The sequence below is a fragment of the Balaenoptera physalus genome, assembly GCF_965194825.1.
Source record: "Balaenoptera physalus genome assembly, chromosome: 20".
Taxonomy (NCBI): domain Eukaryota; kingdom Metazoa; phylum Chordata; class Mammalia; order Artiodactyla; family Balaenopteridae; genus Balaenoptera; species Balaenoptera physalus.
Window position 1 is genome coordinate 8036204 of NC_138901.1, and position 16964 is coordinate 8053167.

Sequence of the window (16964 nt, forward strand, 5' to 3'; positions counted from 1 at the left end):
TCACATCTTATATTAAACGCAGCCCTGACTGCTCTCTCATTTTCGATAGACAAAAACGAGTGAGAGTTAAAGAAACAGACATGGTCTATACATATCAATTAAAATTGCAAAGACAGACCAACACCACAGACGCAAGTACTGAGAACAGGTCATGGAGTACGATTTACCCCGTCCCCATCTCCAACAATGAATCCCCGGCAGCAAATAAGCTGTAATGTGCTTTTAATGCGTCTTCTTATGTTACATCACCATACTAGAACTTGTAACATAAAACATGAAAATTGTCCTTCAAAAAACACTTTGTAAGCTTCATATCTATTTTACTTAGTTCCAATGCTCAGTACATTTGGAAACTCCTTGAGTACCACGCTGTGATATTGTGATTTATAATAAGAAATATGTATTTGGTTCCCATTTCGGGCACCAAGCTCCCTTCTAAAACCTTTGGAATTTCCTAAGCCTTGAGAGGAATAAAGGTGTCTTTAGTTATGTTAAGGAGGTGACTTTTGGACTGCACCTAAAGGAGGGGACTGGTTGCCAGGGAGACAAACCACGTGATTAGAGGGGTTGAACTTTCAGTCCCATCCCCATGACCTCTGGAGGTTGAAACAATCGCCTAAGGCTAACGGTATCATCAATCATACCTATGTAATGAAGCCTCAGTAAAAAGCCAAACGGAGGGGGTTCAGAGAGCCTCCAGGTTGGAGACTGTGTAGAGACTGGGGAGAGTGGCGTGAAAGCTCCGTGTCCCTTCCTGCATACATTCCCCCACACATCGCTTGCATCCGGCCCTTCTTGAGATACATCCAGAAGATGAATTCCCAAGAAATTCTGAACAACGGCAGCACCAGAAAAAGGTCTATATTACATCTCAGGACATCGGCTCTAAAGGCGACTGAACTCATTTCGATGTCTAAGCTTCGTTCTGTTTGTCTAAAATCAGCCTTATTACTTTAGGTAACATCCTCTCCTCCTCAACAGAAAAATCTGTAAGATACGTTCCTTCGCCTTGTGCACAGGGATGTTCCCTGCCATTCCAGTAAACAAAGGATGCTGCCTGCCATCTCAGTTCCACCAGGATCAAGCCACTCGCCACCGCTGCCGCCCACTGAAGGCAAGCCCCGAGGGGAATTCAGGATGGAGGGAAATAAGCAGCACTGTGTGCTTTGGATACCTGCCCTAGATAGAAAGATGCACACCTAAGGACTAATTTCAGTGACCGCAGATCCTTGCATCTTCCCAAGTACAGAAAAGCACTAGAATCATGAACTTGAGATGCCTGCTCTTGTGGTCCGCAGTCATCCTGTGATGCCCCAGCAAAAACCTCACATACATCCTGGCTCCGCCCTGACCTCTTTGGAGCAGTTTCTCAGAGCCCTCTGGGGGCTGGCTCCGGGCTACAGTCCCCAGTAAGGTCCCCAAATAAAACTTAACCTGCAACTTTTAGGTTGTGTGTTTTGCTTCAACTGACAATCTATATAACCATTTATAGCAGAGAGTACTAAAAAACTAAATTCCCTGCTAAATTAACTAAATTTAGTTGTCACTAAAATATTCTGTAGTCAGCAATAAAATAGTTTACTGTGACAAACCCAATAACCCTTTTTATGGGATACGTGCACACAGACATTCTCTCTGTCCTTTCTCCAGATTTCTCCTCTCTAGTCCCCATCATCCTAAGAGATACAGGAATCGCAACGTGATGATGTTTTTGCTTCGATACCACCAAAGAACCACGGGTGAAACAGGAGGGAGGGGGCAGAGCACAACCGCTGAAAGCATGACATAGCCTGAGGACATGACAGAAACTGATTGGAACCAAATGGGTCCAAGATGGCGGACAAGTCAACTTCCACTAGACCTTGAGCCTCAGTATAGGCTCACTGTAACACATCAGCAAGCTAAATGACACACCCACAGGGGCCAGGACAGTTCCAAGACCCGACCACAAGGACCAAAAAGTGGGCGGTGGCCCAATTCCTGGAAATCCCCGCCCCTTCCTGAAATAGCTGGAATACTCCTCCCACTCATTAGCCTATGAAATTACCCACCCCTATAAAAACTGACAACCCCAGACCCTGGTGCGTTTCTCACCTCCTGAGATGGTCCACACTCTGTCTGTGGAGTGTGTTTCTCTCTAAATAAATCTACATCTTACCTATCACTTTGTCTCTCACTGAATTCTTTCTGCAATGAGACATCAAAAACCTGAGCTTCATTAAGTCCTGAAACCAGGTGTGTGATCTCAGTTGGAAGACGTGGGTTTTGGCCGGATTAGAGTCCCGGATTCGAGTCCCGGCACGTGGGTTCAAGTCCCAATCTGAGGTGCACGGTTTCACAAGGAAGACAATTATGGCTTCTCAATAATCTCAAAACAAGTACCACAAGGGAACTGCACCACCTTCAGGACAGGGTTCTGGTTTTCAAAAGCACCATGTATATCTGCGCTGCTCCTTCAAAAAGAAACCTTTCCATATGGTAAGTGTGTAAAATTGCTGTCAAGGTTCTTCTACAAGATTCACTCTCTCTGCTGCAACTCCATGGACTGCTCCCTCCCTCCTCCTTTGTTCAAATTTTCGAGTATCCTAAGCACAAGTGGGAAAAAAAAAACTACAAATGTTTCCCAATTAGCCATTAACCAACTCATTTTTCCACGTTAATTTGTCCTTTCCCTGGAAAACACCTGCACATTGTAAAGTTCCCTATGTATTACTGCCGCAGGATCACTCTAAACTGCATGTACTAAATATTTCTACTGCATTCTTGGTTACCATGAGATACGGAAAACAAGAATTAGATAAAGCACAACTTCTTGCCACAAGGAAGACTAACCACAAGCTGTCTCAAGATCCCAGGACAGGGCTGTTAAGAGTGAGCGTTATTTTGCCGTGCCAATAGACTGTGAACTTATACTGTTTATGACGTGTTAAAGAAGTCTGAACTAAAACTAGGGAGGGAGATGTATTATAACAAAAAGGAAATTATGGATATAGCTGTCCCTCTACCCTACATGCATTAACAAGTGCACAATGATACCCCAAGGTGGAAATCTGTGGTTAGAGGACATAAAAGGGGGTGACGATGACACCTGCCTCAGAGGGTGGTGACTGGTGGAGGCGATGAGCCACCTGAAGCCCTTCAGCCTCACACACGTCACCAACTTCACACACCAGCCTCGGCAAAGTCTGCTATTACTATCGTTATTATATCTCTTCCCTACTTCCCGAACTCATAATAAAAGTAAAGGAATTAGAATACTCGATAGCCTCAGAGATGTACTATAAAAACATTTGGTCCTTGACATACACACACTACTATGTACAGAATAGATAATTAATAAGAACCTACTGAATAGCACAGGGACCTACTCAATACTCTATAATGACCTATATGGGAATAGAATCTAAAAAAAAGTGGATATATTTGTATGTAAAACTGACTCACTTTGCTATACAGCAAAAACTAACACAGCATTGTAAATCAACTACACTCCAATATAAAAAAAATTTTTCAATTCGGTCTTGCTAAGTCAATCCTATAATTAAGAAATTGATTGGAAAAGATTATACTTTCACAAAGGCATCAAAGCCTCGACCATCCCAGCTCATCATGAAAATGAAGACCGGTCAACACCCTGGCTCTCCGACAGCTGGACGTCAGCTGTCTACACACAGCCGGAAGGCAGCTCATCAAGTCCTCAGGTCACTAGGTCACTAATGGCATCCAGGACTATCTGACACAGTGGGGTCTCTGACGTGACAAGGTCATAACCTCTTAGTTCCTCCCCCAACTCAGGGATAATCCCGGATTACACGGAACAGAACAAAGCTACCAAGAGCACAGCTGCTCATGTGCTGGCACACAACTGACCACGACCAAGTTAACTCTTGTCCTAGAGATGAGTTCAAAGTCAGAGCTCAAATTCCAGGCTGAGGTGCAGACCTGTGAATTAAGGCTAAGATTCCTTAAAGATAAACAATTCCTGACAGGACACACATTCTTTTGCTGTCATAAATTTAGTTAGGGTAGAGTAAAGAGACTTCACTGACCACCACTGCCTTTGGACTCAGACCCCCGTATTTCCTGGAGGATGAGTGACAAAGGTGGCCCGTCTATGGCTACAAAGGTCGAGGTTCTGTTCTCTCTCCCTTAATAAACTAGTAAAAGGCTCTCAGTAGTCTAAAGAGGCCAAGCCAAGGATCTAGGGTCACCTGCAGCTCTGTCCTATACCCTAAGGAACTCAAGAATTCAGAGGTAAAAAAAAAAAGTGGTGAGAATGCAACCTTACTATTCACCACTAACAAAAACCAGGATAAGCACAGAAGGCCAGGGAGCAGCCAAGGGGAGTGTCAAAGCTCTCTGACTACACATGTTCTAGGGCTACGCAAGCCCCGCAGGCTTTCCCCTCATTCCTAGGATGCAGTGTCAAACAGAAGCATGGGGCAAAAAGATTCCCGTCACCAGGAGACAAACAGTACAAAACCAAAATTGCTGGAGGAAACATAAATTAGTAGATCCCCCATGGAGGGCAATATGGAATTATCTATCGATACCACAAGTATTTCGAGTGTCTATCGATGCAGCCACATCTCTCAACACCACAAATGCGTGAATCCTCACACCCAGCAATCACATTTCTTGGCATCTTCGTACAGACACACCCCGAACACGGGCGATACGACGCACCTACAGGATGTTCCGCAGTTGGCGAGCACAAGACTAGAGACACAGCGTATGCGACGGGCTGAAGAAGCTTCGGTGTGTCCACGGAACACAGTATGAAGCCGCAGAAGACAAGGTGGGAACACAGCTCCCCTGGATCCCACCATAATGAAATACGGCAAACCTAAACTGAGGGTCAGTCGACAAAATAAACTGGCCAAAGTGTCGTCTTCAAAAGGGACAAAGTTTTGAAAGTCAAGGAAAGACCAAGGGATGGTTCCAGACTGTCCAGAAGACACGACACAGACAACCAAGTGCTACCTGAGCCTCAACTGGCTCCTTGTGCCAGGAAGAGCCCTGGGGGGCAGCGGATGACACGGGGATGGGGTCTGAGGCTTAGGTGGTGACAACACAGAGGTCTCAGTATCCTGATTCTGACACTGTGGCACTGTGGTTGTATAAGAGAAAGCCCTCGTTTGTAGGAATTACACCCTGAAGTGTTTGGGGTGGTGAGGCACCAGGCTGGCAACTCTGTCTAAAGTGGCTGCACGGCACAGGCTAGTTTTCTGGAAGTTTGTGATTGTTTCAAAATTAGAATCTTTTAAAGATGAGGTAGCTCTTTCTGTATTGATACAGTACAATGCTTTATTTTTAAAAGTTCAGCAAAGTGTATTAGACTTTTTTTTTTTTACTGCATGTTAAGTGTATTGACTAATTGACCTAAAAGAAAATATTTACAAGTGGATGAAGTATTTCAGAATTAAGTACATCTAGGCAAAGAAGACCTCAAGGTAGGAAAAATGTCTGACTAAGTGAAATACTTAAAAATAATTATATTTGTTCAGTGATTATGATGTAGTCAAATCTACAAATTTCATATTTAAAAAACGTTAACATAATTTATGTGGCTACAAGTATGGTTATTTTATAACTGTCTTTTTCTTCTGGGAAGAAGAATAATTTTCTGAGTAAACTTTAGGTAGATATTAGAATCATTGCTAACTTATCAATTTAGAGGTATCTTACACTTTTTTTTTTTTGAATTTTTGAATTTTATTTTATTTATTTTTTTATACAGTAGGTTCTTATTAGGTATCCATTTTATACATATTAGTGTATACACGTCAATCCCAATCTCCCAAGTCATCCCACCCCCCAACCCCCGCCCACCACTTTCCCCCACTTGGTGTCCATACGTTTGTTCTCTACATCTATGTCTCAGTTTCTGCCCTGCAAACCAGTTCATCTGTACCATTTTTCTAGGTTCCTTTTTTTTTTTTTTTGGCAGCACCGCTGGGCCTGTGGGATCTTAGTTCCCTGACCAGGGACAGAACCCTGCAGTGGAGGCACAGAGTCCTATCACTGGGCCGCCAGGGGATTCCCTATTAGACTCCTTCTATGTAAAAATTAAGAAAAACATATAAGCAACTGCTTGAGCACACAGAGTCTCTGAAAAGAATGCCTAAGAACCTGATAACACTTGCCGTATCCAGGGAGGGAAACAGGGTGGCTGATGGCAGAGGCAGGGCTCATCACACACCCTTTTGAAACTTGAACCACGCAGATAAATTAAAATTACTTTTATTTTGGTTTTGAGGATCACCTGAATTATGGAGCCTAAATTTGTATGCACATTATCAAATAAAGAGGAACAAACAGGTACTTAGCTATCTCAGAGGGCTGGGGAATTTTTATTTTCTGATACACATTTCTACACTGCCTGTGTTTGCAGAGATTAACGTTATTCTTTATGATCAGAAAAAAGTATTAAAATACTTAGTATCTACCAGTTATCAGTGTACAGGGAAACTCTGTTATACCTGGGTTCAGATTACTCACTCCATGACCCTGTGGGTCCTCAGACCCAGTTTTCTCAATCCCTTCACAGGGGGCTGTAAGGAAAAACAGTTTTTCCCTTCTCAGTACATTTACAACACTGAATACTTCTGGTCACCAAATGTGTGGGGATTTTCCCACACGTTCGTAATTCTCAGGATCTCAGGACACCAGCTGGGTATCCTACAATTCAACTCAATTCTGACACTCTCTGCCTGGACAAAGCATCAGATCCCACAGGTTAAGGGCCCAGTAAGACTGCCCCCTTCCTCACTTCAGACATGGGCAAGTCCAGGCTGTCACCTGTGCTTCTGACCAACCCGCTATAAATCAGAGGTTCCCATGACACCCTCCTCAGCTCCGATTAATTTGCTAGAGCAAAGTAAAAAAAAAAAAAAAAAAGGCAAAAAAACCTCAGGGACTTCCCTGGCAGTCCAGTGGTTAAGACTCCGTGCTTCTACTGCAGAGGGCACAGGTTCTATCCCCAGTTGGGGAACTAAGATCCCACATACCTCATGGCATAGCCAATAAATAAATAAATAAAACTCAGAAAAACAATTTTCTCACTAGATTACCAGGTTACTATAAAGGATGTAACTCAGGAACAGCCAGATGGGGGAGGTGCACAGGGCGAGGTATAGGGGAAGGGGTGCAGAGCTTCCACGCCTTTCTGGGTGTACCACCCCCCTAGCACCTCCACGTCTTCACCAACCCAGAAGCTCTCCGAACCCAGTCCTTTTGGTTTTTTATGGAGGCTTCATTATACAGGCACAACTGATCAAATCATTGGCCACTGGCGACTGATTGAACTTCCAGCCCCTCTCCCCTCACCGGGAGGTCAGGGGGGCCGGGCTGAAAGTACCAACCCAGTAATCACAAGGTTGGTTACCCTGGCAACCAGCCCCCGTCCTGTGTTTATCCAGGGCCTTTCCAAAAATCACCTCACTCACATAACTCAGGTGTAACTGAAAGGGGATTGTTCTGAATAACGAAAGATACCTTTACTGCTCTTATCACTTAGGATATTCCAAGGGTTTTAGGAGCTCTGTGCTCTGTGCTCTGTGCCAGGAAAGGAAGACCAGATACATATTTCTTATCATAAATCACAGTATCACAGAGGCCAACAAGAGCTGCCATGTAGGACTGACACATAAGGATTAAAAATGATACGTGTAAAGCGTCCGCACCCTGCTGGCAGCCAGTGCCACGTTTATTACTAACAGGGTCTCAGGAATCTAAACCGATCAAGACGTGAAGGTCTGGATTTTTCAAAGACACTGATCTATCGACCCCATTCCCAGTGAGGGGCTGAGAGGAGATAACCTCACAGGGAAGTTCCTGCTCAGGTATGCCAGGATTCCCCCAGGGCCAGTCCTTCCACCCTGAGGGAAGGAGTGGTAGATGGTATCTGTGACAGACAGGCTAGAGACGGGCCACTGTGCAAAATAAAACCCACCATTTAACAACAACAAAGGCTTTCCAGGAGAGCTGAGCGAACAGACTCTGGCCTAGGTTCCTGCAAATGGAGGTAGGATATTTTTGTCCTTGAGGAGTTTAAAGCTTGGAGAAGATGATCAAGTAAACAATAACAGGGGCTTCCCTGGTGGCGCAGTGGTTAAGAATCTGCCTGCCAATGCGGGCACGAGCCACGGGTTCGAGCCCTGGTCCTGGAAGATCCCACATGCCGCGGAGCAACTAAGCCCGTGCGCCACAACTACTGAAGCCCACGTGCCTAGAGCCCATGCTCCACAAGAGAAGCCACCACAATGAGAAGCCCGCGCACCGCAACAAAGAGTAGCCCCCGCTCGCCACAACTAGAGAAAGCCCGCATGCAGCAACGAAGACCCAACACAGCCAATAAATAAATAAAATTTAAAAAAAAAAGTAAACAATAACAGTTAAGTATAGTGTGACAAGCATGGCAGGAATTCCAAAAGACTATATATATACATATATGTATAGAGAGAGACACACACACACATACATATATAGACCCACACGCATATATGTGTACACATATATATAGTATTTTGGAAAGCATTTAATGTGCAAACACATTTATAATTTAAAGAAAATGGAATTGTTGTTCATATGAAAAGATAATAAGTTACATCAATAAGATTTTTAGAGGAAGAGGGATAAAGTAGTGCTGACTCTTACCTGGGTATCGTCTGTATAATGAAAATATCTTGGCCACGAACAGATTCTTTTATTTCAACTCTTGTTTCTGAAAAATAAAAATATTCTGCAGTTTGAAGAAAAGCTCTTCATGGTGCAATAATTAGGCAGCAATTGGAGGGAGTAAAGGTGAGTCTAAACCAATGCTTTGCTTAGCGCACCAAAATAAATTCTTAAGAGATCTCGGAATGGCATGTACTTACGTAAAAAATAGTCAAGCTAAGGGGAGAATAAGACTAGACTAGAATAGACTAGAAGGCAAAAGCAACAAACAAGTGTACATAAAATCTCAGGGTCCAGAAAAGAATATCCATCACTAAATAAACACAAGATGCTTAGGGAGAAGTATACAGTGAATAAAGAGGCCAAAAGTTAATATCCTTATTATTCTTTCAACAAAGGCCGATGCCTCCTCTGTTCCAGGCCCTGAGTTGGGGTCCCAAAGTGGGGGACCTGGACCAAGGGGACAAAGACTGACTCAGGAGAGACAATGCAATGCCAAAGGCTGGCAAACTCTCCAGGCCAATGTGCAGGAGAAAGACCAGCCACGATAAAAGAGAAAAAGGCCTGGGAATGATGGCCTCGCTGCAGACTGGAACATACGGTGAGGAACGGAGTACGGAACATTGCAAAGATGTGGGGCAGAGTGGGGCTGCCACTGTGCGCTCGGAAACACAGTGAGAGAGGAGAAAGAGACAGAGAGGAGGTCAGGGAGCTGACCAGGACCACACCACGCAGGAGTCTGGATTTTATTCCAAGGGGTGACAGCAGAGCCACTGGAGGACTCGTGTGATCACTGGCTACTGTGTGAAGACAACGGTGGCAAAGCAAGAAGGACTGCTTCGGGGGAGCCACTCCAGTTGCTTCTGAAGGAGTGCAGGCAAGCGACAGATGGCGGGCTGGACCAGAGCAGCTGCAGTGGAGGTAGTGAGAGGCAGGCAGGTTTCAGATGGATTCTTGAATCAGAGCGCACAAGACGTGCTGACGGACGTGATGAAGGACGAAGCAGGTGAGATGGGCAGAACTCAGAACCCAAAGGGCCCCACGTGATTGCTAAGGAGACTGGACCATGGCCTATATAATTTTAAACAGTAGTAAGTAAAAATGTTTGCATTTTGGAAATATCCTGACGGAGGTGAGTAGAACAGACTAGAGAGGCTGAAAATGGAGGTTAAGAAGACCGGTTAAGAAGCTACTTTGACAGCATGAGAGAGAGCTAGGAGGCCTGAAACAGGGATGGGAGGATGGAGAAAAAGGTCTTCCCTAAACCACCCTCTTTTCCTCCAGCGCTTCATTTATGAGAAACCCAAATGCCATCACAATGAAGGAAATTCATTTCTGTTAAACAGGCTATTTCACCTATCTGCACTCATCTTCAGGTTTTTAAATACCAGCATCTCCTGACTTGTCCTGGCAGGAAAATTTCTCAAGTCACCAAGTTAAAAGCTGTGAGTGTGGAAGCTGGATGAAGGGTTTCTGGGGGTTAATTATAACACACGTGTAACTTATACACACCCCGGGAACGTGTGCTTTCCATTACTACCCATGAAACTATCTTTCCCTCTTCCGATACTTTGCTTTTTTAGCTTCCCAAACATCAATTTTGTCTTAATTATCTCCTGTTAAGCTAGTTATACCATAGACAGTTATACCTTGGAAGGAGAAAAGCAAGTACAAAAACATGAATCCAAGGCCTTCAACTTTGCAAAAATAATTCCAAGTTGTTTTTATACGAACTTGTCTTAGCAATGAGTGACACGACATTATACTCTGGAACCCACCGGGGGGTTTAGGCTGCTGCTGCATTCCTGGAACACTGGCTATCAACAAGTGCCTTCAAGCAATATCATTTAATGTTCCAGCTCTCCCCAGAAACCCAGGCGGCGGCAAAAATGGGTGACTAACCCAGGGTGAGCGTCGACAAGACTTGAGAGAAAAAAATGAGAGATAAAACTAACTCAAGGAAGGTTTTTAAATAAGTCATTACTATCTAGTACTGATTGCACTTAATGCCATTTGATGGCCTAATGAAACAGATAAATGTAAAAAGTACTTATCAACTACAGCACAATATGGAAGAAAAAACTTACTCTCTACATCGTTCCTTTTTCTCATTCTAAAATGACAGGATATTTGTATTATCTTGGAACGGGAGGAAAGGAGACTTTTAAGGAGGAGCAAAGAAGTCAAGACTTAGAGGGACGAACAGAATGCCCTCTGCCCCAACTGTTAAAAGAGAAACGTATTTCTGTGTTAAACATGATTAACATTCGCCTTTTAAAAACATGCCAGCCGATTAAACAGAGTTTAGAGAACAAAGGATGTTTAAGAAATAAGTTTAACTTACCTCCATTGGTCTCTTGATAAACCACAGACTTCCCCAATTCAGCACCAAGACGCCTAACGGGAGGGGGAGGGGGAGGCAATTAAGAACACTCTTTAAAAAACTCCAGTTCACAGGCAGGTGTTCAACAAAAAGACTACAATAACTACACCGGCATTCTTTTACAAAAAAAAAAAAAAATTTAGAAAATTTAATTCATTGAGAACTAAAAACCTGCTGTCACTCCACATCCACAAGCAGCTTCCAGCGCTCACCAATCTGTAACACCCTGCTTTACTGGGAAGAGCCCACAACCAAAGTTTAGTGTCTAGTTCCATTGTTTTTTTGAATAATAATAGTCTTGGAACATCAATACCCAACAAATATGTGGTTACTAGCAATAATTCCAAAAAAACACAAGCCCAAGGTAAATGCCTCAATTGTCAAAAGCGTCACAGACTTCAGTGCCATTAACCAAAGGCAGTGTGAATCTTGTGTGGAGCCTCATTAGAACAAACCAAGCGTAAAAACCCGTTTTGGGTACAACCTAGGAAATATGAACGAGGACTAGATACTAGATATTAAGGAATTAATGGTAGGTTTTTGTTTGTTTTCAGTTCTTATCAGTTAGCATTACCATTTTTGTGAGTGAAGTAAGGGTGGAATCTGTTTAAAAACACTCCAACCAAGTGTACAACGGAATATTATTCAGCCTTAAAAAGGACGGAAATTCTGGTACATGCTACAATACGGATGAAACTTGAAAAAAATGACTCTAAGTAAAATTAGTCAGACACAAAAATACAAATACTGCATGATTCCATTTATAGGAAGTACCTAGAATAGGCATATTCACAGCCACACAAAGTAGAACAGAGGTTACCAGGGTCTGGGAGTAGGGGGAATGGAGAGTTAGTGCTTAAAGGGTACGGAGTTTCTGTTCGAAACGATTAAAAGATCTGGAAATGAATAGTGGTGATAATCACACAACACTGTGAATGTACTTAATGCCAGTGAATTGCACACTTAAAAGTGGTTAAAACTTAAAACTTTTCTGGAACAAACTTTTCAAGAACCAAATATAAAAACAAAAAAGCAAAACCATTGACTATTTAAATCTGCCCTCCTCCCTCTGCTTTCTCTTAGCAAGGTCACTGTGGTAAATCTGACCCAAAATAAACAAACACAAGCTTCATATTTAAAATTAGTATTTTAGTTGGCCTCAAAAAGAAAGACAAATAATCAGAGGTTAGAAATAGAAACTAGGTAGTAGATTGCAAAAGGATTGTTTGGTTTTTTTTTTTTTACACTCTTCCAATCTCATTCAAAACTCTAACTGAAAAGAACATAGGCATTACTGAGAAAATATGACTAAAGTTTCCCCTTTCTTCTACATTTTCATCTAGAATTTTAAAATATCTTCATGCTATTAATTATCAACTCTGAAAACCCCACAGAACTCTAATGTAAGTTGTTTAAAAAGTGAAAATGACTTTAAAAGTTAAAAGACAAGCTTATTTATTTTATAACAAGTTTATTTGCAAAGGGCTCAAAAGGCTCTTCCTTTACACTAGGGTTCTGGGATTCTTCACAAGAGCCAACTAGAAAAGAGGCCATTTAGTAAACATGTATTATTCAGAGGGCCACTATGAGCCTCTGCTCTGCTAGATGCTTGATCTACATTATTTTGTTCGTGCTCACAATGTTCTGGGTCCAACAGATGGAATTCTCCCTATTTTACCAATGAAGTTCAGGAAAATCAAGTCTCTTGCCCAGGGCAAGACTGGCAAGGCCTTCAGACCCCAAAGGCCACTTGAGGCCAGAGGCTTCCTTAGGTGAAAAAGACAAAGAAAGGCAAAGACTTAGACTGATCGAATCTGACTTACAAAATACGGTTGGACCATGGCTTCTATCACCAGCTCCGACAAACCTGCTCCCCTAGGGCTGCCCTGTTCTCCTTGCCCTCCCCTCCACCTCTGCTTCTGTCGGTGCACCTTGCGCCTCGCGGGTCTTCCACCTGCAAGGCCCCCCTGCCGCCCCTACCTACTGCACCCGCCCCGTCAGTCCCCGGTGTTGTAACTACGTGCGGGCCTCCGTCTCCTCGGGGAGACTTGGGAATGGCGATGACCAGCTTCAGAGGTCAACCCCAACCGTGGGAAAGGGAGCCAAACCCAGAGCCCCTCTCTCCAAGGCGCTAATCCAGCGGTTACAGAATCCTCACCGCCGCCTGGGAGGTGGGAGTGGGGAGCCGAAAGCAGGGCGAGCGGTCCAAGGACCCGGGGGTGGGGAGAAGCCAGCAAGAGTCAGACGAACGCTTTTCAGCTGCAGAACTGGGGGTGGGGGTGATCCTCTGTCACCTCCAAGGGTTTGTCCAGACCTGAAACGGCAGGATTCTGCGACTCCCTCCCCCAGGGGCAGGACGATGGGGCCAAATTACCCTTCGCCCGGGTCGGGGGACGTGGAGGCGAAGAGGAGCAAGGACCGTCTCCCGGGAGGGGCCCCTCGGGACACCCCCAGCCTCCGCCCCTTACTCGGTGATGCGCTTGGCCAGCTCGGTGCAGGCAGCCGTGGAGTTGGCCGAGAAGACTCGGTAGCCGGTGCGGGCGGCGTTCATGGCTGGGCGGGCGGCTGGACAGGCTCGCGGGGCGCGGAAAGCGGAGGACACGGAGAGCGGGGGCAGCAGCAGCAGCTTCTTGGGCATCGTCCGGCCCGGGGGCGCAGTTACAGCCGGCCCGCGGCGGGGCTGCACGGGGGAGCGGTAGGCCCGAGTAGGGAAGAAACCGAGAAACCCGGCACAGGAGGGAAGAGGTCAGAGACCCCCACCCTCCTCGTCCAAAAGGCTACTAAGGGCTCGGGCGCAATGAGAGTTCGCCGCGACTTGCGCCGCAGCCACCTCAAAGCCAGTGACGACGGCACCGCCCCCTCCGGGAATCGAAAAGGCGCGGCTAGAGCGCCCGCATAGTCACCATCTCAGATGAGGGCAGGGCGGTGGGCAACTCTCTACAAGCTTTTTTTCCGAGGGAAGCATCACGATTCACTCCGCCGCCTGATCCTGTCGCTCCACGGGAGTTCTTTTGCTCTCATCTTCTTGGGTGGTGCAGCCTGACTTGGTAGTGGTGCCAGCCTTTCCAAATTTTTCGCCAGGATCCAAAATGTCAGCCTGACGATCTAGCTCTGCGCCTCCATGGTGGAGGCATGACGATCTAGCTCTGCGCCTCCATGATAACACTGCGCTAGAGCCCTGCGAGGCGCATGCGCCGCGCTAGTCTGGGATTGCTTTGAAAAGTGGAGGGCGGGGTTATTTCCGGGTGGTTGCCTGGGATACTAAAATGCCCAAAACGTGGTGTACTCCTGAGCCCGATCTTTATTCCCCAAACAAACTCCAAACTTGCATCTGCACGTAAGGCAAGTCTCTCTGAACGAGTCAAGGCACTCCTGCCGGTCTTTGCTCTCGATCAGAAAAGGCTTTATTCCTCCCTTTCCATGTGCTCCAGTCCCTTAAAGACCCACTCACGTGACATCTGCTCCACTGAGTCTTTCTAGATACTTCAACCACAGTAAGCCGCCCTCTCCCGCTGGGCGGTACCGTGCATGGCACCATGTATAGTTGCTTCTATTTTTATTTAACTTTGTGAACATCCGTCTTCCCGACTAGGATGTAAGTCCTCCTAGGGCAAGATCGTATGTCACTTAGTTCTTCGTATTTCCCAGTGTCCAGGGCAGTGTTATGTGTTCCAGAGGCACGCAATCAATACCTGTTGAATGAGGTCCAAGAAGAAAGTAAAGGGCAGGGAAGCATTTGAGTCACTAGTTATCAGTTGCCTCAGGATTGGGGAGGGAGGCTGATCTCCTGCTTCTCCATCTTCTGAGGACTCTGCCTGTTGTGACATTGGGCCTGAGGGAGCAATTGATTGTGACTCTTGTGTCATGAAGCCTCACAAGCCTGAAGCTTCAGGATTTGGAATTTGAACTGCCCCAGGGCCTGTAGCAGCCTGACCCACATTCCAGCTGGCTCTCCAGAATTACTGATGCACCCACCCCCTCTCTCCTAGAGCAGGTGAAAAAGAAAAAGAAAGAAAGACAAGAAAGAAGGAAAGGAAAAAAGCAAATGGGCTATGGGGTAAATAGCTTAGACCAAATTATTTACCTGTACACAAGTTCAGCCGATGGGCCCAGCCATAAGCCATGTTACCTTCTAAAACTAAAGGAAACCACTTCCCTTCACATTTTCCATATATATATATTTTTTCCATATATATATCCCACAGAACCCCTCAAACCTTAATATACCCCAAACTAAACCCATCTTCATTTTCTCAGATCTCTCCAAACTGCACCTGCTCCTCTATTCCCTCTGTAAGTAAACATAACGTGATGTTCCCAGTCAGTAAGTCTCAGGAGAATCCTTGACTCTTTCCTTTCTCTCGCTTTCTACATCTATCCATTTATCCATCTATTAACATTTACTGAGCACCTACTGTTTGCCAGGCCCGTTTTAGTTGTTTGGGATACTTTAGAGGAAAAAAATAAATAAAAATAAAAATTCCTACCCTGGAGAGGTACACCTAGCAGGGGGAGAGCAATTTTAAAATAAACATAATAATTGAGTAAATTATGTAGTATGTTAGAAGTTGTATGTGTTTCCTATTGCTGTGGTAACAAATTACCACCAAGTGGCTTAAAACAACACAAACTTACACAATCTTAGTTCTGGAGGTCAGAAGTCCTAAAATCAAGGTGTTGGCAGGCTGATTTCCCTCCGGATGTTCTGGAAGAGAATCCATTTCCTTGCCTTTTCCACTCTCTAGAGGCCACTTCTCTCCTTGGCTAGTGGTCCCCATCCTCCATCTTCAAAACCAGCAGCCTAGCGTCCTCAAATCTCTCTCTCTGATCTTTGCTTCCATTCACATATCCTTAACCACTCTGACACCCTTGCCTCCCTCTTATTAAAAACTTTTGTGGTTTTTAATAAGAAGTCCTCCCACCTTCTTCACTCTGCTGTGGATCTCTCACTAGGGTTAATAATCAATTTCTCCAATGAGAAATCACAAAATTTAAGATTGGAAGTACTCACCTTCACCAAGCCTCAATGTCTAAGTTCTTACAAACTTACCTTATTTCTCCACTGATAAGATAGGGAAGAAGGGCCGTAAAAGATGAGTTTGGGATAACCATTTGGGGGCTACTTATGAGAAACAGCTGCCCTCACAGATTGGCTCAGGCATGGAGGGAGGAGGCTGGGTTTTAGGCACAGGATGTCATGGGAAGCGCCCTCAGGCTAGGCATTTAATCTCAGCCTGGCATCAAGAACTACAGAACCATGCTCTGTTTTAACATGAAGCGTCATAAAAAATGAACATTTAGATTACACTATTGGAAGTTTTCCCACTTTATGACCTATGTATAATAATCTGTGTGGCGCTGGGGTGGCTCACAAAATGTATCTGGGAGAAGGTACCCCTAGTGACTTCCTGGTGCCTGGCACATGGTAGGGGCTCTACTCGTATCTGTGGACCCAATGAGTGATCCAGAGAACAGCTTTTTTTTTTTTTTAATAATTTATTATTTTTATTTATTTATTTATTTTTGCCTGCGTTGGGTCTTCGTTGCTGAGCGTGGGCTTTCTCTGGTTGCAGCGAGCGGGGGCTACTCTTCGTTGCGGTGCGTGGGCTCCTCACTGCGGTGGCTTCTCTTGTTGCGGAGCACGGGCTCTAGGTGCGCGGGCTCAGTAGTTGTGGCCCATGGGCTCAGTAGTTGTGGCTCACGGGCTCTAGAGCATAGGCTCAGTAGTTGTGGTGCACGGGCTTAGTTGCTCCATGGCATGTGGGATCTTCCCGGACCAGGGCTCGAACCCGTGCCCCGTGCATTGGCATGCGGATTCTTAACCACTGCGCCACCAGGGAAGCCCTGCAGAACAGCTATTGATCTCGTATCTCAGGCAGGGGCCTCCCAACTGGCCTCATTC

The 16964-nt window shown here is 45.1% G+C and overlaps 1 protein-coding gene across 1 annotated transcript in view; it reads right to left on the bottom strand.

Annotated features, from left to right (window-relative positions):
• The window catches only part of PRPSAP1 (phosphoribosyl pyrophosphate synthetase associated protein 1), a 33642-nt gene extending 19465 nt beyond the window's left edge, over positions 1-14177 (bottom strand). Inside the window, exons 1-3 of the mRNA XM_082440249.1 lie at positions 13531-14177; positions 11024-11076; positions 8659-8725 (exon numbers count right to left, since the gene is read on the bottom strand). Coding sequence (XP_082296375.1) covers positions 8659-8725; positions 11024-11076; positions 13531-13700 — 290 coding nt within the window. The 5' untranslated portion in view covers positions 13701-14177. The remainder of the gene's footprint in view (positions 1-8658; positions 8726-11023; positions 11077-13530) is intronic.
• Positions 14178-16964: the final 2787 nt, after the last annotated feature.